This window comes from Cetorhinus maximus, chromosome 23 (genome assembly GCF_964194155.1).
Source record: "Cetorhinus maximus chromosome 23, sCetMax3.hap1.1, whole genome shotgun sequence".
Lineage (NCBI taxonomy): Eukaryota > Metazoa > Chordata > Chondrichthyes > Lamniformes > Cetorhinidae > Cetorhinus > Cetorhinus maximus.
In genome coordinates this window covers 33,752,481-33,777,167 of record NC_135901.1, presented here as the reverse complement: position 1 = coordinate 33,777,167, position 24,687 = coordinate 33,752,481, and the positions used below count along the sequence as shown (strand labels likewise).

Genomic DNA, 24,687 nt, shown 5'->3' with positions numbered 1-24,687 from the left:
TAATTGCAAGTTAGGATACAGGCACGAGTGTTCTTGAGTTACAGTGGGTGGAATATGAGAGGAAGCATAGGAAAGCTTTGGAATAGTTGAGTCTCAAGGAAGATAAAGCAGGAATAAGGGTCTCAGCAGCAAATAGGCTGAAGTAGGAGAAGAGATGGGAGATGTCACAGAGGTGGAAGTAGGCAGCCTTGGTGATGGAGCAGATGTGGGTCAGAAACTAGGCTCAGGGTGAAATCAACTCTGAGGTGATGACAAGTTTGGTTCAGGCTCAGACTGTGGCTGGTAACCCCACTCCCCACCCCCCACCACTACCCTTGTTATGAAAGTATAAATTTCATATCATCCCGGTTTATTGTAAAGTAGGTTTATGGATGTGAGTGTGGATGGTTCTGCCTGTGCGATTTAATTGCATTTGGAATCAGGTAGACTATAAGCTTGAAATTATCAAAAGAAGTTGTGTAGAAATGTACTTGAAATGCTAATGAGTAAATATGGATGGGGTATTAGCATGTAAGGTGTGAAGGGAATTTGCATTTTAGATAAGTGAAGGGGTTGTTTGGATTTCAAAAGGATGTTAGGATGTTTACAACTAGCCAGATAAGCAAGGCAGAGTAGTGTGTTTATTTTTCCCAAAGGTTATTGACAATATTGACAACATGAAAGATTTTCATATTAAGGGAAAGACATATGGAACACTGGAATTTACATAATAAAGAGAGAGAGAAACATATATCAAGAAGGAACGGCTATGTTGAGGGGGTGGGGGGGGCATGTAAGATCTAACAGGTGTGTGTCAGCCTTCGGAAAGCCTCCACCCACTTATGCATAGGTCTGCTGGATCCCGTAGCTTAAGTTGGAGGCAAGTTTTTGGAATTGCACTGTCAAGTGGGTGTTGTGGTAACTTGCTGGCTTTTTAAAATTTAAAATCTATTTTGGACTGTTGCCTTAAAGGGGGTGTGTAATTGGGAGTCAGGTTAATTAGGAATTTTAGGAGTGTTATAATAGTAATTGTAATCTTATGTACGTGCTTGAAATCTTTTTTGTTAATAAATATTTTAATTTTTTTAAATCACTAAAGGTCTTAGTGGACTCATTGCTTCTGAATTCAATGCACACATCTTCTTATAATAAACACAAATTGTAAAACCGTTGTGACAGTGTGGCCAGGTATCCCTTGTGCATTTGGTCCACCTGGCACACATCATCTGCCACATCATAACACCCCCAACTGGCACCCCTAAGGCTAATATTTAGAACTGTCCATGGACATTTCACTACACAATCTGTAGCTCTTGTCCACTCATATGTGTGTTTCTGTAAACGGCATTCGCCTGTTGATGAGAGCACTCACATTCCTCTGCGGTTACATATAACTTCTGCACTTCCATCATCTCACAGTTCAAAACTCATACAAGCCAGTTCAAAGCACAGCATCACTCCCTACAGATTCTACCCTACAGATCAACACACAGATAAAGAAAGTACACAACTACAGATTATATTAATACACAAATAAAGAACACAACTCTTGCAGACTATATTAATACACAAAGAACACAACTCTTACAGACTATATTAATACACAAACAAAGAACACAACTACAGATTATATTAATACACAGACAAAAGAACATAATTCTTACAGACTGTATCCGAAGGCTGGATGATTGAGTGAATCTCTTCCCACATCCGGAGTTTTACGGATTCTCCTCCTGGTGAACTCACTGGTGTTTTTTAGGAAACTGGATGATTCCAGGTGAATGGCCTTCCCCTAAAGTGACTGTGCCAATGAGTTTCCAGCTGGGATGGAGAACTGAATCCCTTCCCACAGTCGCCACGTTTCCATGGTTTCTCTGTTACGACTGGGAAAGAAGTGCGCTAGCCCCACTACAATTTTAGCCCCACTACTCCACAGGCCGTAGCATAAGTATAAATGTTTAATCCACTCACCAAAATGGCCAATTGTTTACCTTCACTATTGCTAGACCCAGCATAAAAGAGACTTTAACCAGCTTCTTTCAATAAAGAGGAATGATTGATTTATTATGAAACAAAGCTTCTTTTCAAAACGAATTGCAAAACTGGTTAACATACAGTTTGTGATCTGGAAGTGTAACAATTTACCCCTTTTGAAAATCCCAGCACACATACAGCCACACACAAATACAAATCAAAGGACAGGACAAATAAGGTCTCTGCAGAGATTGGTATAAGGGAACACTTCAAAAAGGATAAAGTTCGAAAAGGTCTGTTGATCTGACAAGTGTTCTGGTCACAGCAGTTCTGCAAGTCCTTTCAGATGGATCTTTGGTGAAATACTGTCTTTGATATCTCTCGCTTTCCACAACTTTGCAGGCTTTCAAAATACAGCGGAGGTATTCTGAGATGATGATTTTCTGGCTGAAGCTTAACTCACTCTGGACTGCAGGCAATACGGGGTGGGGGGGGAGAGAGAGAGAGAGAGAGAGAGAGAGCGAGAGAGAAACAGCCTTCCTTCACAGTCTGCTTCAAAGACATAACACTGAGTTCAAAATAAAATATCCAGAGAGAACCTCTCCCAGGCCAGTTATTTTCAACCAATCAGCAGGGTAGATGCAGGAAGGATGTTCCCGCTGGCGGGGAGTCCAGAACTAGGGGTCACGGTCTGAGGATACGGGGTAGACCATTTAGGACTGAGACGAGGAGAAATTTCTTCACCCAGAGAGTGGTGAGCCTGTGCAATTCGTTACCACAGAAAGTAGTTGAGGCCAAAACATTGTTTGTTTTCAAGAAGGAGTTAGATATAGCTCTTGGGGTGAAAGGGATCAAAGGGTATGGGGAGAAAGCGGGAGCAGGCTATCGAGTTGGATGATCAGCCATGATCATAATGAATGGCGGAGCAGGCTCAAAGGGCCGAATGGCCTACTCCTGTTCCTAGTTTCTAGAAGGCCCAGCTTTAACTCAAATAAACAAAATAACTCTTCTCTCACCATATGTCCTGCTGGTCATCCAGCTGAGGACATGTGATTTCTTGTAAAAAAGCACCATGGTCACAGATCAAACTGAACATTCCCCTGTTGTGGGTGTCCTTGTACCTCTCCAGGTTGGATGGTCAGTTGAAGCCTTACAAAGCGTTACACAGGTTATATGGCACAGAGACAGGCCATTTGGCCTGACTAGTCCATCCTGGTGTTTATCTTCCACTCGAGCCTGCTCACACCGTTCCACTTCTAAATCTATTACTGTAACCCGGTATTTCTTTCTCCCTCATATGCTTACCTAACCTTCTTCAGCTGGGATTTCATTATTTTTCCTACCACCGATGTTAAGTTTACCAAATGTTGCTGCTGCTGTGTCAGAAATGATTGAACTCAGTGACTTCCAAGCTTCATCAATATCAATGTTGACTGAATAAGCTTTTATTGATGTGCCTGTAAAATATTTCACTGTTTCGTTTAAGGTACCTTGTTCATTTAATTTTATAATGGAGATGTCACTGTGAAGAATGTGTAAGTCAGTAAGAATTTTCAGCAAGGATTAATCAGCACTTTCTAACTGGAGGTGTTAATCAGTGGAACCTCTCAGACACCGAATTGTAGAGTTCGTACAAAAGGTCAATTTAAAATTGAAGTTAAAGTTCCTAATATTTGTTATAAATTAGTTCCTGTTGAGAGTTCTTGAATGAAGGGGAAAGATCACAGATGGTGTTTTTAAAAAGGGACACTGCAGTCCCGAAAATCAGTGACGGGTCCAGAATAATAAACTCCAGACAGTTATAGGGTTATTAAAATGAGCAGAAACAAACAAATTATAGTCGGGCTATCAGTCCTAGACGTGACTAACAACAACGCAATAACAGCAGAATCCAACCCCGCAGTCACTTATGGATTTGCTGGTGAGACTGCAGGTTGGAGGACCTTGTGAATCCCTTTCCACACATGGAGCAGGTGAACGGTCTCTTCTCAGTGTGAATTCGCTGGTGTGCAGCAAGCTTGGAAGAATGTCTGAACCTCTTTCCACAGGTAGGACAGCTGAACGGTCTCTTCTCAGTGTGAATTCGCTGGTGTGCAGTGAGCTTAGATGACTGCCCGAAACTCTTTCCACAGGTGGTACAGCTGAATGGGTTTTCCTCAGTGTGAATTTGGTGGTGTGATTGGAGGCTGGATAACCGGGCAAACCCCTTCCCACACACGGAGCAGGTGAACGGTCTCTCCCCAGTGTGAAGCCGCTGGTGTCTCACCAGATCAAATGACTGAGCAAATCCCTTCCCACACACAGAGCAGGTGAACGGTCTCTCTCCAGTGTGAGTGCGCTGGTGTACAGTGAGGGTAGAAGAATGTCTGAACCTCTTTCCACAGGAAGTGCAGCTGAAGGCCTTTTCCTCAGTGTGAATTCGCTGGTGTGTCCAAAGGTCAGATGACTGAGTGAATCTCTTCCCACACTTGGAGCAGGTGAACGGTCGCTCCCCAGTGTGAACTCGCTGGTGTGTAGTGAGGGTGGATGAATGCTTGAACCTTTTCCCACAGTAAGTGCAGCTGAAGGGCCTCTCCTCAGTGTGAATTCTCTGGTGTAACATCAGGGAAGTTTTCTGAGTGAATCCCTTCCCACACACAGAACAAGTGAACGGCCTCTCCCCAGTGTGATTACGTTGGTGGCTTTCTAGCAGTGATGAATAATTGAATCCTTTACCACAGTCCTTACATTTCCACGGCCTCTCTCCAGTGTGATTGCGTCGATGGATTTCCAGCAGGGATGGGTAATTGAATCCTTTACCACATTCCTCACATTTCCAAGGCTTCTCCCCAGTGTGAATACGATGATGAATTTCTAGCTGGGATGGGTAACTGAATCCCTTCCCACAGTCCTCACATTTCCACGGTTTCTCCATGGTGTAGGTGTCCCTGAGTCTCTCCAGGTTTGATGATCAGTTGAATCCCTGTCCAAACAGAACGTGCGTACAGTTTACATCTGCTGTGAATGGTGAGATGTTTTTTCAGGCTGTGTAACTGGTTAAAGCTCTTTCCACAGTCAGTTCACTGGAACACTCTCACTCACTCACTCGCGTGCATGTGTATGTGTCTCTCGCTGCTTTTCCAGTCACACTGATGTTTCAAATCTTTTCCCACATATTGAGCAGCCAAACAGTTTTCTTTTCACATGCAAAGGCCAATGACATTCAGTTCCTGAATAATCAAGTGACTCAACTAACATGTTTGTTTTGAGCTTCGTATCAGCAAATCCTTCCCTTCTAATACCTGTTAAAAGAGTTCACAAAATTAATCACTGTGAGTACAGGATATAAATTCTGAACAGGCAATTCTAGTTTCTATTGAACATTTCTTCTTCTCTTGTTCACCCAAAGCTTTAAATCCTCGTTCCACACACTCTCCCTTCTCCCTGTCATGAAATCCTAACCCATCGCACCATCTCCACCGTCTCTCCTCCACTCCCACTTTTCCGCTTCCCTCTACTCTGGCTGGGTTCAGTTCTCAAGGTTAATGAGAATAAAAACAATGAATCAAACATTTTCTCTCCTGGTCACTGGGATCCTTAAGTCCCGCCCACTCTCTGTTGCATCACGATGATGACTGCCCTGCTCACCAGGATGTCTGCGGTTAACGTTGGCCCTGCAGCTGCAAACCAGAGAGCTGCCAATTCGGGATCAAGGTTTGCCGCCTCCACAAAGTGTTTCCAAATCCTCCCCCTCCCCAAATCCATCACCGCGCATGCACCAGCTCACAATACCCGTTGTGATTGACGTCAGCTCCGGACCAATAGGATGAGGGGGCGGGCTTGGAGGACCAAGCGGCGGTTGCTTGTCCACCACCAATCAGAATGAATGGGGGGCGGGGCTGATCGGGGGGGGGCGCGCTCATAAAACACGCATGCGCACTTCCTTATATTTAAATCCTATAAAGATGGCGGCCGTTAACTGAGGCCTGATTCCGTAAAAGGCCCGAGATCCTGTCGCCGGTTCAAACGCCGTATCGGTAGTTTCTTATACGAGGTTTGACGCCAACACAGGCGGTTTACAAAGTCTCTAATCCGCCCGCCGCTCCATCCCTTCCTCCCCGCACACCCGCCGGTTACTCACCCGCTGCGACATTCGACAAAGTCGCCTGAGTCCAGGACCTATATCGACATTGCGCATGCTCCAGCTCGCCATGCCCTGGTGATTGACGGCAGCTCCGGGCCAATAGGAAAAGAGAACGGATCGTTCGGGAGCGGCTGGTCCTCCAACCAATCGGAGTGATTGACGGGCGAGCGGGTGGACCGAACGGGAGCGGCTGGCCCTTCAACCAATCGGAGTGAATGAGGGGCGGGGCTGGACCCGGAACACTCACTCGCCGCCTTGGAGAGGTTTCAGGTCTTGCTCACGAGGCTGGGGGGGTTCCCAACCCTCCCGAATTGATCTGGAGCCTCCAAGAATTAATCAGTCTCCAGGACATTGCTGTTTGCAGCCCTGGAGAAAAATCACAGGGACATTGAAATAGATTTGTCATCTTCTCGCCCTATGAGAGGCAGAGACAGGGACTTAGCTTTTGGGGAAATAATGTTCCATTGAAACTAGAATTGTCTGTTCGGAACTTCTATCCTGTATTAGAGTGAGGACTATTTTCTTTTTCAGGATATTAGATTTACAAGACTTACAGACAGGAGAATCAAATCAAACATCACATCAGGATCTGACGGAGTCACTAGAATCACCAGGACCTGAAAAGCATCATCCTTTGTGCGAAGAGAAATATATACAGACTCGAAACGTCAACTGTATCCCCCACCGCAGATGCTGTTAGACCTGCTGAGTTTTTCCAGGTATTTTTGTTTTTGTTATAGAAATATTTGACTGTTCTGTCTGTGGGAAAGAATTTAAACATCCGTGTGATTTGAAAAGCACCTGGATACACACACTCAGCTGGAAACTGGTGAGAGGCCGTTCACCTGCTGCTCCTGCTGGAAAGGACTGACTCAACAACAAGCATGCTGACACGCCAGCGAGCTCGCAATAGTGAGAGGCCGTTCACCTGCTCCGTGTGCAGGGAGAGGTTCAGTGAGTCAGTGCATCTCACTGAGCACCAGAGAGTTCACACCAAGGATGAGCTGTTAAGCTGCACCCAGTCTGGGAAGAGATTGGCTCAGTCCTCCCAACACGCTGACCGCCAACAGGTTCACTCTGATAAGAGACCTTTTAAGTGCTCTGAGTGTGAGAAGACTTTTAAAAGAAGCAATGATCTGTTGAGGCACCAGTACACTCACACCGGGGAGAGGCCATTCCCCTGCTCCGAGTGCGGAAAGAAATTCACTCGTTCAATCCACCTTCTCACACACAAGCGTATTCACACTGGAGAGAAACCGTTCACCTGCTCTGTGTGTGGGAAGGGTTTCATTTGTCCATCCGACCTGCTGAAACACAAACGAGTTCACACTGGGGAGAGACCGTTCACCTGCTCCGTGTGTGGGAGGAGATTCACTCTGTCATCCCACCTGCTGACACACAAACGGGTTCATACCGGGGAGAGGCCATTCACCTGCTCTGAGTGTGGGAAGAGTTTCTCTCGGTCGTGCCACCTTTTGATTCACAAGCGCCTTCATACCGGGGAGAGGCCATACGTTTGTGCTGCGTGTGGGAAGAGATTTACTTGTCTACACCACCTGCAGACACACCGGTCTGTTCACACCGGGGTGAAGGCGTTCACCTGCCCCGTGTGTGGGAAATGTTTCACCCAGTCATCCAACCTCCAGAGACACCGACGCACCCACACCGGGGAGAGGCCGTTCACCTGCTCCGTGTGTGGGAAGGGATTCGCTCAGTCCTCCGAATGCATTGAACACCAACATGTTCACTCTGATAAGAGGGCTTTTGAATGCTCTGAATGTGAGAAGACCTTCAAAAGAAGACACGACCTGCGGAAACACCAGCGCACTCACACTGGGGAGAGGCCGTTCCCCTGCTCCGTGTGTGGGAAGAGATTCGCCCATTCATCCGATCTGCTGAGACACCAGGGCACTCACACTGGGGAGAGGCCATTCAGCTGCTCCATGTGTGGGCAGGGATTCATTGATTCATCCCACTTGCTAAGACACCAGCGAAGCCACACAGGGGAGAGACCATTCAGCTGCTCTGTGTGTGAGAAGAAATTCACCCAGTCATCCAGCCTGCAGAGACACCAGCAAAGTCACACGGGAGAGAGACCGTTCACCTGCTCCATGTGTGAGAAGAGATTCACTCAGTATTCCAGCCTGCTGAGACACCAGCGAAGTCACACGGGAACGAGACCATTCACCTGCTCTGTGTGTGAGAAGAAATTCACTTGTTCACACCACCTGCTGAGACACCAGCGAGTTCACACTTTACCGGCAGAGTTGGATTCTGTTGCTGCTGCTGAGAATCACGTCCAGGACTGAACCTTTTTTCCTCTCTAACTCCAGATTATTTCAGTTCAGTTACTCTAATGGACAAGTCCCAGCTCCCCATAACTTCCCTGGATTCCAAGGCAAGGAGAGACACTCTGGAAGGTATCGGGAACACACCCAGGATCATTAAATACAAAACACAGTCTGTTCCTCACATTTAATTATAGGTCTTAATGTGTGTTCCACAGCTTCTCTCTCACCTCTGATGTGTGCATAGAACACCGTGCCTGTAAACCTGACTTAAACTTAAATCCACTCGACACATGTATTTAACAGGAGCCTGACTGAAGAGACTCTTGTTAAACTGTCGATGTGCTCCTGTATTGCTCTGTATTTAACAGGAGCCTGCAGGCTGAGGAGTCTCTGTTAAACTGTCGATGTGCTCCTGGACTGCTTTGCATTTAACAGGAGTCTGCAGAATGGTGAAACTCTATTAAACTGTCGGTGTGCTCCTGGACTGCTCTGTATTGAACAGGAACCTGCAGAATGATGAGACTGTGTTAAACTGTCAGTATGCTTCTGGACTGCTCTGTATTTAACAGGAGCCTGCAGACTGATGAGACTCTATTAAACTGTCAGTATGCTCCTGGACTCCTCTGTATTGAACAGGAGTCTGCAGAATGAGGAGACTCTGTTAAACTGTCGGTGTGCTTCTGGACTGCTCTGTATTGAACAGGAACCTGCAGAATGATGAGACTGTGTTAAACTGTCAGTATGCTTCTGGACTGCTCTGTATTTAACAGGAGCCTGCAGACTGATGAGACTCTATTAAACTGTCAGTATGCTCCTGGACTCCTCTGTATTGAACAGGAGTCTGCAGAATGAGGAGACTCTGTTAAACTGTCGGTGTGCTTCTGGACTGCTCTGTATTGAACAGAAGTCTGCAGAATGATGAGACTCTATTAAACTGTCAGTGTGCTTCTGGACTGCTCTGTATTGAACAGGAGCCTGCAGAATGATGAGACTCTATTAAACTGTCAGTGTGCTTCTGGACTGCTCTGTATTGAACAGGAGCCTGCAGAATGATGAGCCTCTGTTAAACTGTTGATGTGCTCCTGTACTGCTCTGTATTTTGCCAGATATTTAGATAATGATACCCAGAGTGTGACAGGAAGGGACAGAGTGTACAAACATTTAAAAAAGCAGCAAATAGGGTCAAAGGGGGAAAATGGTAAAAAGGATAAATGAATGGCTCTTCACAAAATTAATGAATTAACGGCAGAAATAGAGTTTAATGGGTATGACCTTATAGCTACTACGGAGACATGGTTACAAGGAGATCACAGCTGGGAACTAAATATTCAAGGGTATGTGGCTTTTTGAAAGGAAAGTGTGGTTAGTGCGAGATGGAATAAGTAATATAGCAAGAGATGATCTTGAATTGGAAAATGTGGAATCCATATGCATGGAGGTATGAAATAACAAGGGAAAGAAGACACTGGTGGGAGTAGTCTACAGGCCCCCTAACAGTAGCTATGCTGTAGGACAGAAAATAAATCAGGAGATAACGAGGGCAAGTAAAAAAGGCAGTACATTAATCATCAGTGACTTTAATCTTCACGTAGATGAGAAAATCAAATTGGCCGAGGTAGCCATGAGCAAGAATTCAAAGAATGTATTCGGGACAGTTTCCTAGAACAATATGTTATGGATCCAACCAAGGATCAGGCTATTTTGGATCTGGTAATGAGGCAGGATTAATAAATGATCTCAGTAAAAGATCCCCTCGGAAACAGTGACCATAACAGGGTGAAATTTAGCATTCAGTTTGAGAGTGAGAAACCTGAGTCAGAAACAACTGTGCTAAACTTAAATAAGGATAATTACAAGGGAATGAGGGCAGAGTTGGCTGGAGTGGACTGGGAAAGGAGTATAGCAGAAAAGACGGTTGATAAACAATGGCAGATGTTTAAGAAAATAGTTCATGACTCACAACAAAGATATATCCCAGTGAGGAAGAAGGATTCTAGGAAGGGAATAAACCAACCATGGTTAACCAAGGAAGTTAAGGATAGTGTCAAATTTAAAGAAAAGACGTACAATGTGGCAAAGATTAATAGTAAGCCGGAAGATTGGGAAAGTTTTAAAAATCAACAGAAGATGACCAAAAATATAATAAAGAGGGAGAAAATAAACTTTGAGGGCAAACTAGCAAGTAATACAAAAACAGTAAGAACTTCTTCAAATATATAAAAAGGAAGAGAGAGGCCAAAGTCATATAGGCCCCTTAGAAAATAAGGCTGGGGAAATAATAATGGGAAACCAGGAAATGGCAGAGGAGTTGAATAAATACTTTGCATCAGTCTTCATGGTAGAAGACACTACAGCATGCCAAAAATACTAAATAATCAAGGGGCAAAAGTGGGGGAGGAAATAACTACAATAGCTAGCACTAGAGAAAAAGTACTAGGGAAACTAATGGGGCTTAAGGCCGATAAGTCACCTGGACCTGATGGGTTACATCCTAGGTTATTGAAGGAAATAGCTGTGGAAATTGTTCATACACTGGTAGTGTATGATTCTGGAAAAGTCCCAGAGGATTGGAAAACTGCCACCCTTATTCAAAAAGGGAGGGAGACAAAAACAGGTAACTATAGGCCAGTTAGCTTAACATCTGTCAATGTGAAAATGTTGGAGTCTATTATAAAGGATGTAATAGCAGAGCATTTAGAAATGCCAAATATAATCAAACAGAGTCAGCATGGCTTCATGAAGGTGAAATCATGCCTGACAAAGTTATTAGAATTCTTTGAGGAGGTAACAAGCAGGATAGATAAAGGGGAAACAGTAGATGTAATATATTTGGATTTCCAAAAGGCGTTCAATAAGGTACCACACATAAGGCTACTTAATAAGATAAGAGCCCATGGTGTTGGGAGTAGTATATTAGCATGGATAGAGGATTGGCTAACTGATAGAAGGCAGAGATTTGGGATACTGGGGGCATTTTCAGGATGGCGAACTAACTATTGGAGTGCCGCAGGAATCAGTGCTGGGGCCACGATTATTTACAATATATATTAATGACTTGGATGAGGGAAATGAAAGTACTATCACCAAGTTTGCAGATGGCACAAAAATAGGTGGGAAGGCAAGTGGTGAGGGTGACACAGGGAGTCTACAGAGGGATATAGACAGGTTAAGTGAGTGGGCAAAAACTTAGATGGAATATAATGTGGGAAAATGTGAGGTTATGCACTTTGCCAGGAAGAATAGAGGAGCTGAATATTATTTACATGGAGAAAGACTGAAGAAAGCTGCAGCACAGATGGATTTGGGGGTCCTCGTACATGAATCCCAAAAAGCTGGCATACAAGTTCAACAAGTAATTGGAAAGGCAAATGGAACGTTGGCCTTTATTTCAAAGGGAAAGGGGTATAAAAATAGGCAAGTCTTGCTAAAAGTCTACAAGGCACTAGTTAGACCACAACGAGAATATTGTGAATAGTTTTGGTCTCCTTACCTAAGGAAAGATGTAGTGACATTGGGGGTAGTCCAGAGAAGGTTCACTAGGTATGGAGGGATTTTCTTATGAGGAGAGGCTGGGTAGGTTGGGACTGTAATCATTGGAGTTTAGAGGAATGAGAGACAACCTTATTAAAACATACAAGATTCTTAGTGGGCTTGACAGAGTAGATGCTGAGAGGTTGTTTCCCCTTGTGGGAGGGTCTAGGGCCAGAGGGCATAATCTCAGAGTAAGGGGTCACCCATTTAAGATGGAGATGAGAGGGAATTTCTTCTCTCAGAGGGTAGTCAATCTGTGGAATTCTTTACCGCAGAGGACTATAGATGCTGGATCGTTAAGTGTATTCAAGACTGAGTTAGATTTTTAATCAGTAATGGATTCAAGGGTTATGGGGAAAAGGCAAGAAAGTGGAGTTGAGGATTATCAAATCAGCCACGGTCTCATTGAATGCCCTAGACTCAATGGGCCGAATGGCCTACTTCTGTCCGTACGTCTTATGGTCTTATGTAATGATAAATGACTGAACCTTTGTCACAGTGGAACCTTTGCTGCTATGAAATGTGGGGTGTATATTAATGAGCCTCACATCCGTGTTCATATCTGCTGCGATTGTGTAGAAAGGTGATGTGTAAAAAGATGGTCTTTGTGTGGAGATGTGAAACAAGAGAACAGTATCTGTGTGTGATAGTGACATAGTGCTCATAGTCGGAAAAATGCTCAGATATCCTTGTGGTTATGGTTTGAACGAGGTCAGATCACCAATATAGTAGACAAGTTAAATATAAATATCTCCTGTGTAGTGGCAGCTTGTTAGGTCAGAGCTGGGGAGAACAGAGCTCTCAAACCACTGTATTATCTCTGTTCTCCGGATCGGGGGACTATACCCTGTCCATGTTATTGCGGTGCTGTTAATAAAGTCAGTGTGAGACAATCTGTTGTTGTGAGCTTGATTAACCGGTGTCTGAAACCGCAAGATTCAATATTTAAAGTCAACAAGATGAACAAGGAAACACATCACAGCCCAATATCACAGTCCAGCTCGATATTCCCAGGAGAAAGTCTGTTATCTAACACTTCGAGTGGACAGAACAGAGAAAGATCCCAACGGTAAGAAACCCTCGAATCATTTGTAAATATCTTTCAAATTCTGACAGGTTCCAGATGTCAGTTTCCATCACGACGTCAGTGAAAGGTGAGAGCGCGGTTATTCTAGAGCTATAAAAAACACTAGTTAGAGCACAGCTAGAGTACTGAGTACAGTTCTAGTCAGCACATTACAGGAAGGATGTGATCACACTGGAGAGAGTACAGAAGAGACTTATCTGGATGTTGCCAGGACTGGAGAATTGGAAAGATTGGATAGGCTGGGGTTGTTTTCTTTGGAACAGAGGAGGCCGTGGGGAGATTTAACTGAGATGGATAAAATGATGAGTGTCCCAGATGGAGTGGATAGGAAGGACCTATTTCATTAACAGAGAGGTCAGTAGCCAGGGGGCAGAGATTTAAAGAATTGGTGAAAGGATTAGAGGGGAGTTGAGTCATGTTTTCACCCAGAGAGTGGTGGGGATCTGGAACTCACTGCCTGAAAGGTGGTAGAGGCAGAAATACACACGTTTGAAAAGTACTGAGATATGCACTGGATATGCTGTAACCTACAGGATTACGGACCAAGAGCTGGAGAGCAGGACTAGACTGGATTGGTCATTTTCGGCCAGTGCAGACATGATGCACTGAATGGCCCCCTCTTTTGTTGTAATTTTCTGATTAGAAAGGGATTGTCACCCTGGAGATAATAGGAAATCTTAAACTAGATGGTGCTCCAGGTCCAGATGATATCCACCCAAGGGGGTTTAGAGAGATGGGACGGGTGCTCTGTGAGCCCCTTGTCCATATCTTCAACAGCTCAATAGAGTCAGTGATTGTTCCCTGAGATTGGAAGGTAGCTCACGTAGTTCCCACTTTCCAAATTGGGGAAAAATCAGAGCCAGGGAATGACAGGCCCATCAGTGTGACCTCGATCACAGGGAAGATGCTTGAAGGGATCCTAAGAGAGGCTGTTTCTGATCACTGCTCCTTATACTGACTGTGCAGAACCTCCTTCCTCATCCTGTCTGTTGTTGGTACCTAAATGGATTAGATTTTAAGAGCAAAATTTACGAACAAAACTAATACTTAATACTCCCCCTCTCACCAAACTCCAAGTCTTCACTCAGTTAGAGGCATAGAGTTATACAGCACAGAAACAGGCCCTTCGTGTCCGTGCTGGTCATCAAGTGCCTATCTATTCTAATCCCATTTTCCAGCACTTGGCCCGTAGCCCTGTATGCTGTGGCGTTTCAAGTGCTCATCTAAATACTATTTAAATGCTGCGAGGGTTCCTGCCTCTACCACCTCCTCAGGCAGTGTGTTCCAGATTCCAACCACCCTCTGGGTGAAAAACATTTTCCTCAAATCCCCTCTAAACCTCCCGCCCCTACCTTATACTATGCCACTTGGTTATTGACACCTCCGCTAAGGGGAAATGTTTCTTTCTATCTACCCTATCTATACCCCTTATAATTTTGTACACCTCTATCAGCCCCCCCTCAGCCTTCCCTGCCCTAAGGAGAACAACCCTAGCCTATCCAGTCTCTCTTCATAGCTAAAACGCTCCAGCCCAGGCAACATCCTGGCGAATCTCCTCTGCACCCTCTCCAGTGCAATCACTTCCTATAGTGTGGCGACCAGAACTGTACACAGTGCTCCAGCTGTGGCCAACTAGTATTTCATACAGCTCCAACATAATCTTCCTGCTGTTATATTCTATGACTCGGCTAATAAAGGCAAGTACCCCATATGCCTTCCTAACCACCTTATCTACCTGTGCTGTTGCCTTCAGGGATCTGTGGACTTGTACACCAAGGTCCCTCTGATCCTCTGTACTTCCTAGAGTCCTACCATTCACTGCGTATTCCGTTGACGTGTTCGTCCTCCCAGCCTCAATAGTGGGGTGATAGAGGTATACAAAATTATATGACGCATAGATAGGGTAGATAGAAAGAAACATTTCCCCTTAGTGGAGGTGTCAATAACCAGGTGGCATAGTATAAGGTAAGGGGCAGGAGGTTTAGAGGGGATTTGAGGAAAATTTTTCTCACCCAGAGGGTGGTTGGAATCTGGAGCACACTGTCTGAGGAGGTGGTAGAGGCAGGAACCCTCACAGCATTTAAGGAGTATTTAGATGAGCACTTGAAACGCCACAGCATACAGGGCTACGGGCCAAGTGCAGGAAAATGGGGTTAGAGTAGATAGGGGTTTGATGGCTGGCACGGACACGATCGCCCTCCCAAAATGCATCAGCCCATGTTAGCTCAGCTGCACTCCGTTTGCCTCAATTTTTGATCTGAATTTACGATTTCTCTTTGATAAGAGGATGTCCTATTTGTGATTATTCAGTTTGTTGTCATTTTCTTCTTTCTTACTCCAGATTATTTCAGTTATCAAAGATTCAGTTACAAGTCGCAGCTCCCCAAGCCAGACACTGAATTTCCTTTCCCACGACACTGTGTTTATTCCCTCTAATAATCCCTGCTGTCTGTCCTGAATGTTGTAAATGATGAAGATGAACAAGATCTGCAGAACCTAGAGGTCTTGTACCCAGCATTCCTATCGGTGGAGAATGTCCCTTATCCACACCGCTGGGGGGAAGTGCGCATGTGCAAGTCCTCGCAGTGTATGGAGCATGCGCAGTGAAGAGCAGCCGTTGGAGCATGCGCAGTACAGATGATGGCGATGCAGAGTTGTTTGTTTGTTGCTCTCTGCAGCCGGTAAGTTTATTGGGTGTCGGAAAGGGATCGATGGACGCAACGGGCGGACGGGAAGGCCTCATAAGCACCCAGCGTAGGCCCTGAGCCCCGAATACGGAGCCACGGGTTCCGCGTATTTCCCATCTGCGGGTCTTCTCCCGATCAGAGACCCGGGTTAACGGCCGCCATCTTTATAGGAGGGAGTGAGCGGCAGGGCGCATGCGCAGCCATGCTGGGCCAAGGGGCCAATCAGAGAGGGCGGGGCTAAGATCCGCCCCCTCATTCACTCTGATTGGATGGAGGGCCGGCAGCCAGTCTCCGTCCTCCAGCCCCACCCCCTCGTCCTATTGGTCTGGATGGAGGAAACTCTTTCGAGTTATCAACAGTCACAGATTGCAACTGTTTCGAGTACAATCACAGTTCTTGGTTTCCGGGAGTGGGACATGAACCCACAACCCTCTGATTCAAAGGCGAGGGTGCTATGAACTGAGCCACAGCTGACACAGGTTACACTTTAGGCTCAAATCAATAAGGACTCTGATGGCTGGGAAAGAAGGAAACCTTAGGTGGTGGGTGGAGGATTCAGAAGCACCCGTTGGAGGCCGCAAACCCCCAAGAAGAAGCTGCAGCTCCCGCCTTTGCAGCTTCGGGGCTTTTTGCTTCGTATGCGGCCACCTTGGTGAAGCAACAGAGGGTGGGCGGGGCTTCAGGGTGCCAGTGCCCAGGAGAGAAAAGTGATTGATTCATTGACAGCTGTAGAATTTCTTTACGGAGGCTGCAAACTCAGATTAATAAACTGCAAGGTGGGACAATAAAGTAGAGGTGGAGTTTTGTGTGAAATCAATGGGTTACCGTCAAACAGGAGGCCAGGATTACAGTCAGAAACAACTTCTCTGTTCTGTTGAAGAGTCATACGGACTCGAAACGTTAACTGTGTTCCTCTCCGCAGATGCTGTCAGACCTGTTGAGTTTTTCCTGGTATTTTTATTTTTGTTTTTGTTCTCTTTATATAGCGCATTTTACATCATAAATCATCCCAGTGAACTTCACAGGATAATAACAAAACAAAGTGTGACACGCTGACATGTAAGGGGATATTAGGGCAGGTGATCAAAAGCTTAGGCAATAAAGTAGGTTTTAAGGAGTGTCTTAAAGGAGGAAAATGAGGGGGAGAGGTGTGGGGGGGTGGAGAATTCCAGAACTTGGGGCTGAGGGTACTGAAGGCATGGCCGCCAGTGGCGGAGAAATTATAATAGAGAATGCACAAGAGGCTAGAATTGGAGCTGCACAGATATCTCGGAGGGGTTGGAGGAGATTGCAGGGATATTGAGGAGTGAGGGCATGGAGGGATTTGAAAACAAGCACAAGGATTTAAAAACCAAGATGTTGCCTGACCAGGTGCTAATACACATCAGGGGTGATTGGGGAATGGGACTTGCTGTGAGTTATGACATGGACAGCAGACTTTGGGATGTCTTCAAGCTTATGGAGGGTAGACTGTGGGAGATAACACATTGTCCAAATTTGTTAAAAAGATACAGAAAGAATTACCTAACACTTCATTAGAATTTCAGCTAGGGAGGAGGAAGAGTGTGTGGGATGGGGATCTGCAGCTTTGGGGGAACAAGAGGAAAATGTGTTTCATGGAACATAACAAGAAATAAGAGGTGGAGTAGGCCATTCGGCTCCTCAAGCCTGCCCCGCCATTCAATAAGATCATGGCTAATCTGCCCCAGGCATCAATTCCTCTTTCCTACTCTCTATCTTCTGTGTGTTAACCAATCCTCAATCCATTCTAATACATTACCCCCAATACCGTGAGCTCCTATCTTGTGCAATAAACTTTTATGTGGCACCTTATCGAATAGAAACTAGAATTCCCTGTTCCGAATTTCTATTCTGTACCTAGAGTGATGACTTTTGTAAGTTCCTTGTATCTCTCAACTCCCCAATATCTCAAGAATCTTATCCACCTCCTCTTTAAATGCTTCCCGTGATCTAGCCTCCATAACTTTCTGGGGTAGAGAACTCCAGGCATTCATTACTCTCTGAGAGAAGAAATTCCTTCACACCTCAGTTGTAAATGAGTGCCCCCTTATTTTGTAACTATGTCCCCTAGTTCGAGATTCCTCCACTAGTGGAAACATCTTCTCAACATCTGCCCTGTCAAGCCCCCTCAGAATCTTGTACATTTCAATAAGATCACCCCTCATTCTTCTGAACTCTAATGAATAAAGGCCTAACCTGTTTAGCCATTCTTGATAAATCAACTCCTTCATCCCAGGAATCAGCCTAGTGAATCTCTTTTGAACTGCCTCCAATGCCAGTGTATCCTTTCTTAAATACAGGGACCAAAACTGTACACAGTGTTCAAGGTGCGGACTCACCAACACCCTGTACAATTGTAAGAAGACTTCCCTATTTTTAAGCTCCAACCCCCGAGCAATACAGGCCAGAGTTCCATTTGCCTTCTTAATTACTTGTTTCACCTGCATGCTCAGATCCCTCTGTGATGCACATTTTTGCAGCCTCTCTCTATTTAAGTAATAGTCTGCATTTTGATTCTTCCTACCAATGTGCATGACGTCACACTTTCCTACATTAAACTCCATCTGCCAAGTTTTTGCCCACTCACTCAACCTGTCTGTATCCCCTTGCAGGTTCCTTATGTCCTCATCACAACAGGCCCTCCCACCTATTTTTGTATTGTCAGCAAATTTGGATACATTACACTCTGCCCCCTCCTCCAAGTCATTAATATAGTTAGTAAATAATTGAGGTCCTTGGACTGATCCTTGTAGCACTCCACTCGTTGCATCTTTCCAACCTGAAAAAGACACTACTCTCTGTCTTCTGTGTGTTAACCAATCCTCAATCCATTCTAATACATTACACCCAATACCGTGAGCTCCCATCTTGTGCAATAACCTTCTATGTGGCACCTTATCGAGTAGAAACTAGAATTCCCTGTTCTGAATTTCTATCCTGTACCTAGAGTGATGACTTTTGTAAATTCCTTTTACAAGGTATTGGAAGGGGAGGATTTGCAGACAGAACACTTAAACCAAACATCACATCAAGAAATGACAGGGTAACTTTTTTTCATTAACTCGTGAATGCCATCGTCTCTGAATGTGGAAGGAGAAACGTTTGTCTGTTCTGTCTGTGGGAAAAGGTTTCAAACATTAGCTTGACTGGAAAAGCACTGACACACACACACACCCCTGAGTGAGAGTGTTCCAGTGAACTGACTCTGGAAAGAGCTTTACACAGTCTGAAAAAGCATCTCACCATTCACAGTGGGGAGAAACTGTACACGTGTTCTTTGTGTGTGGGTGAAGATTGAACTGATCATCAAACCTGGAGAGAGACAGGGACACCTGCACCATGGAAAAACCGTGGAAATGTGAGGACTGTGGGAAAGAATTCCATTATCCATCTCAGCTGGAAAACCATCAGTGCAGCCACAGTGGGAAGAAGCCGTTCACCTGCTCCGAGTGTGGGAAGGGATTCACACAATCATACCAGCTGCTGACACATCAGCGAGTTCACACTGGGGAGAGACCGTTCACCTGCCCTGTATGTGGGAAAGGATTCACTAGGTCTTCTGATGTGCTAAAGCACCAGCGAATTCACACTGGGGACAGGCCGTTCACCTGCTCCAAGTGTGGGAAGGGATTCACTCAGTTATCGAACCTACTGAGACACCAGCAAGTTCACACTGGGGAGAGACCGTTCCTCTGCTCCGAGTGTGGGAAAGCATTCACTCAGCTATCCAGCCTGCTGACACACCAGCGAGTTCACACTGGGGAGAGGCCGTTCACCTGCCCTGTTTGCGGGAAAGGATTCACTAGATCCTCTGACCTGTTGAAGCACCAGCGAATTCACACTGAGGAGAGGCCGTTCAGCTGTACTTCCTGTGGAAAGAGATTCAGGTCTTCATCTAACCTTACTGTACACCAGCGAGTTCACACAGGGGAGAGACCGTTCATCTGCTCCAAGTGTGGGAAGGGATTCACCCAGTTACCCACCCTACTACGTCACCAGCGGGTTCACACTGGGGAGAGACCGTTCACCTGCTCCGAGTGTGGGAAAGGATTCACTCAGTTATCCCACCTGCGAACACACCAGCGAGTTCACTCTGGGGAGAGGCCATTCACCTGCTCTCAGTGTGGGAAAGGATTCAGTGGGTCCTCTAACCTGCTGAAGCATCAGCGAATTCACACTGGAGAGAGGCCGTTCACCTGCTCCGAATGTGGGAAGAAATTTATTCAGTTATCCAAACTACGAAGACACCAGCGAGTTCATAAGCGACTGCAGGGGATGAATTCTGCTGTTATTGCGGCTGTTAATCACATCCAGGACTGAACCATGTTCATTCTGACAGTTGGGGTTTGTTTCTGCTGATGTTAATAATCCCTGTAACTGGGCTGGAGTTTAACATTCTGGATCTATTGCTAATTTTGTTCTCGAGGCTGCAGTGTGCCTTTAAGAAGCACTGTCTCTGATGTTTCCCCATAATTCAGGAACTCTCCATAGAACCATAGAACACTACAGCACAGAAAAACAGGCCATTTGGCCCTTCTAGTCTGTGCCAAAATATTATTCCGCTAGTCCCATTGACCTGCACCTAGTCCATAACCCTCCAGACCTCTCCCATCCATGTATCTATCCAATTTATTCTTAAAACTTAAGAGTGAGCCCACATTTACTATGTCAGATGGCAGCTCATTCCACACTCCCACCACTCTCTGAGTGAAGAGGTTCCCCCTAATGTTCCCCCTAAACCTTTCCCCTTTCACCCTTAAGCCATGTCCTCTCGTGTTTATCTCTCCTAATCTAAGTGGAAAGAGCCTACTCGCATTTACTCTGTCTATACCCCTCATAATTTTGTAAACTTCTATCAAATCTCCCCTCATTCTTCTACGCTCCAAGGAATAAAGTCCTAACCTGTTTAATCTTTCCCTGTAACTCAACTCCTGAAGACCCGGCAACATCCTAGTAAATCTTCTCTGTACTCTTTCAATCTGACTGATATCCTTCCTGTAGTTAGGCGACCAGAACTGCACACAATACTCCAAAGTTGGCCTCACCAATGTCTTATACCACCTCACCATAACATCCCAACTCCTATACTCAATACTTTGATTTATGAAGGCCAGTATGCCAAAAGCTTTCTTTACAACCCTGTCTACCTGTGACGCCACTTTCAGGGAATTATGTATCTGAACTCCCAGATCCCTTTGTTCCTCCGCACTCCTCAGTGCCCTACCATTTACTGTGTATGTCCTACCTTGGTTTGTCCTTCCAAAATGCAACACCTCACACTTTTCTGCATTAAATTCCATCTGCCATTTTCTGGCCCATTTTTCCAGTTGGTCCAGATCCCTCTGCAAGCTTTGAAAGCCTTCCTCGCTGTCCACAACACCTCCAATCTTAGTGTCATCAGCAAACTTGCTGATCCAATTTACCACATTATCATCCAGATCATTGATATAGACAACAAACAACAATGGTCCCAGCACAGATCCCTGAGGCACACCACTAGTCACAGACCTCCAGTCTGAGAAGCAATCATTCACTACCACTCTCTGTCTTCTCCCACACAGCCAATTTTGAATCCAGTTTACAACCTCTCCATGGATACCAAGTGTCTGAACCTTCTGAACTAACCTCCCATGTGGGACCTTGTCAAAGGCCTTACTAAAGTCCATGTAGACAACATCCACAGTCTTTCCTTCATCAACTTTCTTGGTAACCTCCTCGAAAAACTCTACAAGGTTTGTTAAACACGACCTACCACGCACAAAGCCATGCTGACTATCCTTAATCAGCCCTTGGCTGTCCAAATAATTGTATATCCGATCTCTCAGAACACCTTCCAATAATCTACCTACTACTGACATCAGGCTCACTGGCCTGTAATTACCTGGTTTACTTTTGGAGCCTTTTTTAAACAACGGAACAACATGAGCTACCCTCCAATCCTCCGGCACCTCACCCGTGGCTAAGGATATTTTAAATATTTCTGCCAGGGCCCCTGCAATTTCTACACTAGTCTCCCTCAAGGTCCGAGGGAATATCATGTCAGGCCCGGGGGATTTATCTACCTTTATTCGCTGTAAGGCAGCGAGCACCTCCACCTCTTTAATCTCTATATGTTCCATGACACTACTGCTTGTTTCCCTTCCTTCCTTATAAACTATGCCAGTTTCCTGAGTAAATACTGATGCAAAAAAACTGTTTAAGATCTCCCCCATCTCGTGAGGCTCCACACATAGACGACCACTCTGATCTTCAAGGGAACCAATTGTGTCCCTTACTATCCTTTTACTCTTAATATACTTGTAGAAACCCTTCGGGTTACCTTCACATTATCTGCCAAAGCAACCTTATGTCTTCTTTTTGCCTTCCTGATTTCCTTCTTTAGTATTTTCTTACATTTTCTATACTCTACAAGTACTTTATTTGCTCCTCGTTGCCTATACCTGCTATACACCTCTCTCTTCTTTTTAACCAGATCGCCAATATCCCTTGAAAACCAAGGTTCCCTATGCCTGTTAACTTTGCCTTTAATCCTGACAGGAACATGCAAACTCTGCACTCTCAAAATTTCGCCTTTGAATGCTTTCCACTTACTGAACACATCCTTGCCAGAAAACAACTTATCCCAATCCACTCTTCCTAGATCCTTTCTCATTTCCACAAAATTGGCCTTTCTCCAATTTAGAATCTCAACTCGAGGACCAGACCTATCCTTATCCATAATTAACTTAAAACTAATGACATTGTGGTCACTGGACCCAAAATGTTCGCCTACACATACTTCTGTCACCTGACCTGTCTGGTTCCCTAATAGGAGATTAAGTATTGCATCCTCTCTCGTTGGTACCTCTATATATTGATTTAGAAAACTTTCCTGAACACATTTGACAAACTCCAAGCCATCCAGCCCTTTTACAGTATGGGAGTCCCAGTCAATATGTGGAAAGTTAAAATCTCCTACTATCACAGCTTTCTGTTTCTTACATCGGTCTGCTATCTCTCTACAGATTTGCTCCTCCAATTCTCTCTGACTATTGGGCGGTCTATAATACAACCCTATTAGTGTGGTCACACCTTTCCCGTTCCTCAGCTCCACCCATATGGCCTCTGTAGACGAGCCCTCCGGGCTGTCCTGTCTACGCACAGCTGTGATATTTTCCCTGACTAGTAATGCCACTCCTCCCCCTTTCATCCCTCCCCCTCTATCACGTCTGAAACAACGGCCCCGGAACATTGAGCTGCCAGTCCTGCCCCTCCTGCAACCAAGTCTCACTAATAGCAATAATGTCGTAATCCCACGTGCCAATCCACGCCCTAAACTCATCTGCCTTTCCGACAATACTCCTTGCATTGAAATAGATGCACCTGAGAACATTTCTATCACGTACAAACCTTTGATTTCTGTTCATACATGCATTCTTCGCTTGACCTTTATCCTTCTCCACCTCACTATCTGCTCTAACACTCTGGTTCCCCTCTCCCTGCAAATCTAGTTTAAACCCCCCGGAGCAACACTAGCAAACCTACCCACAAGGATGTTAGTCCTCCTCCAGTTCAGGTGCAAACCGTCCCGTCGGAACAGATCCCACCTTCCCTGGAACAGAGCCCAATTGTCCAGAAACATGAAGCCCTCCCTCCTCTACCATCTCCTTAGCCACGTATTTAGCTGCATTATCTTCCTATTTCTAGCCTCACTAGCACGTGGCACGGGTAGCACTCCTGAGATCGCAACCCTGGAGGTCCTGTCCTTCAACTTTGCTAAACTCTTTGCAGGACCTCCTCCTCCTTCCTATCCACATCATTGGTCCCTACATGGACTACGACATCTGGCTGCTTACCCTCCCTCCTGAGAATACTGAGAACTCGATCCGAGATATCGCGGACCCTGGCACCAGGGAGGCAACAGACCATCCGGGATTCTCGATCTCTCCCACAGAACCTCTTATCTGTCCCCCTAACTATTGAATCCCCTATCACTACTGCTCTCCTCTTTTCCCTCCTTACTTTCTGAGCTTAGGGTCCAGTCTCGGTGCCAGAGACGCGACCACTACAACTCGTCCCTGGTAGGTCGTCCCCACCAACAGTATCCAAAACGGTATACCTATTGTTGATGGGAACGGCCACAGGGGTGCTCTGCTCTTTCTGTCTATTCTCCTTCCTTCTCCTGACAGTCACCCAGCTTCCTGCCTCCTGACTTTTAGGTGTGACTGTCTCCCTGAAGCTCCTGTCCATTATTGCCTCTGCCTCCTGAATGATCTGAAGTTCATCCAGCTCCAGCTCCAGTCCCCTAACTCAGTTTGTCAGGAGCTGCAGTTGGATGCATCTTTTGCAGGTTTGGTCATCAGGGACAATTGTGCTGTCCCAGACTTCCCACATGCTGCATTCGGAGCACTCGACTGCCCCAACTGCTGCCTCCATTACCTACTCCTAATTTAATTAAAGGAACTTACCCGGCCTTACCTCACTGGGACCAAGCTCGTCCTCAGCCTCTGCTTGCCGAAGCCTCTCGAGCCAAAGCCTCAAAGCTCCACTCCTTCACTGGGCCACTCACACGCTGGCCGCTCCTCTTCAGCTTCCCCTCCTTTTATTTTCAATCTCCCAATCACCTCTCGCGCTGTTTTCAATCTCCCAATCACCTCTCCTCTCGCATTGTTTTCGATCTCCCGACTGACTCTCCTCTCGCGCTGTTTTCAATCTCTCATTAGAAATTAGTTTAAAACAAGATTCTAGACTTTTATTTCAATCCAAAATTGATCTTTGGTACGAACACTACAATTCAGTGTCTGAGAAGTTCCACTGATTAACATCTCCAATTAGAAAGTGCTGATTAATTCTTACTGACTTGCACATTACTCACAGCGACACCTCCATTATCCACCAGAAAGAAGGGGAATGGGAATTGGTGGAGAATCGAAAGTTCTCAAATGTTACCCCTCCGACCTGGTACAGAAATCCCCTCGGCACGGGAATGGGGACAAGTTCAATCCAAGTAACAGA

The 24,687-nt window shown here is 45.5% G+C and overlaps 4 protein-coding genes across 4 annotated transcripts in view; 3 read left to right on the top strand and 1 right to left on the bottom strand.

Moving 5' to 3' along the window:
• LOC144697491 (uncharacterized) overlaps positions 1-24,687 on the top strand; it is a 1,380,819-nt gene that overhangs the window by 1,155,117 nt on the left and 201,015 nt on the right. The gene's annotated exons all lie outside the window — the stretch shown is intronic.
• Positions 1,916-24,687, bottom strand: part of LOC144697556 (uncharacterized) — a 51,679-nt gene continuing 28,907 nt past the window's right edge. The window contains exon 3 of the mRNA XM_078569604.1: positions 1,916-4,823. Within this exon, the coding sequence (XP_078425730.1) occupies positions 3,857-4,823 (967 nt within the window). The 3' untranslated portion in view covers positions 1,916-3,856. The remainder of the gene's footprint in view (positions 4,824-24,687) is intronic.
• LOC144697468 (uncharacterized) lies at positions 5,900-12,785 on the top strand. Its single transcript, XM_078569443.1, has one exon. The coding sequence runs from the start codon at positions 6,961-6,963 to the stop codon at positions 8,383-8,385; it is 1,425 nt and encodes a 474-aa protein (XP_078425569.1). The 5' UTR covers positions 5,900-6,960; the 3' UTR covers positions 8,386-12,785.
• Positions 18,141-24,687, top strand: part of LOC144697552 (uncharacterized) — a 67,635-nt gene continuing 61,088 nt past the window's right edge. The window contains exon 1 of the mRNA XM_078569599.1: positions 18,141-19,947. Within this exon, the coding sequence (XP_078425725.1) occupies positions 19,033-19,947 (915 nt within the window). The 5' untranslated portion in view covers positions 18,141-19,032. The remainder of the gene's footprint in view (positions 19,948-24,687) is intronic.

Excerpts from the sequence above, each read along its gene's own strand:
- LOC144697468 (XM_078569443.1), top strand. The coding sequence starts at position 6,961 with ATGCTGACACGCCAGCGAGCTCGCAATAGTGAGAGGCCGTTCACCTGC.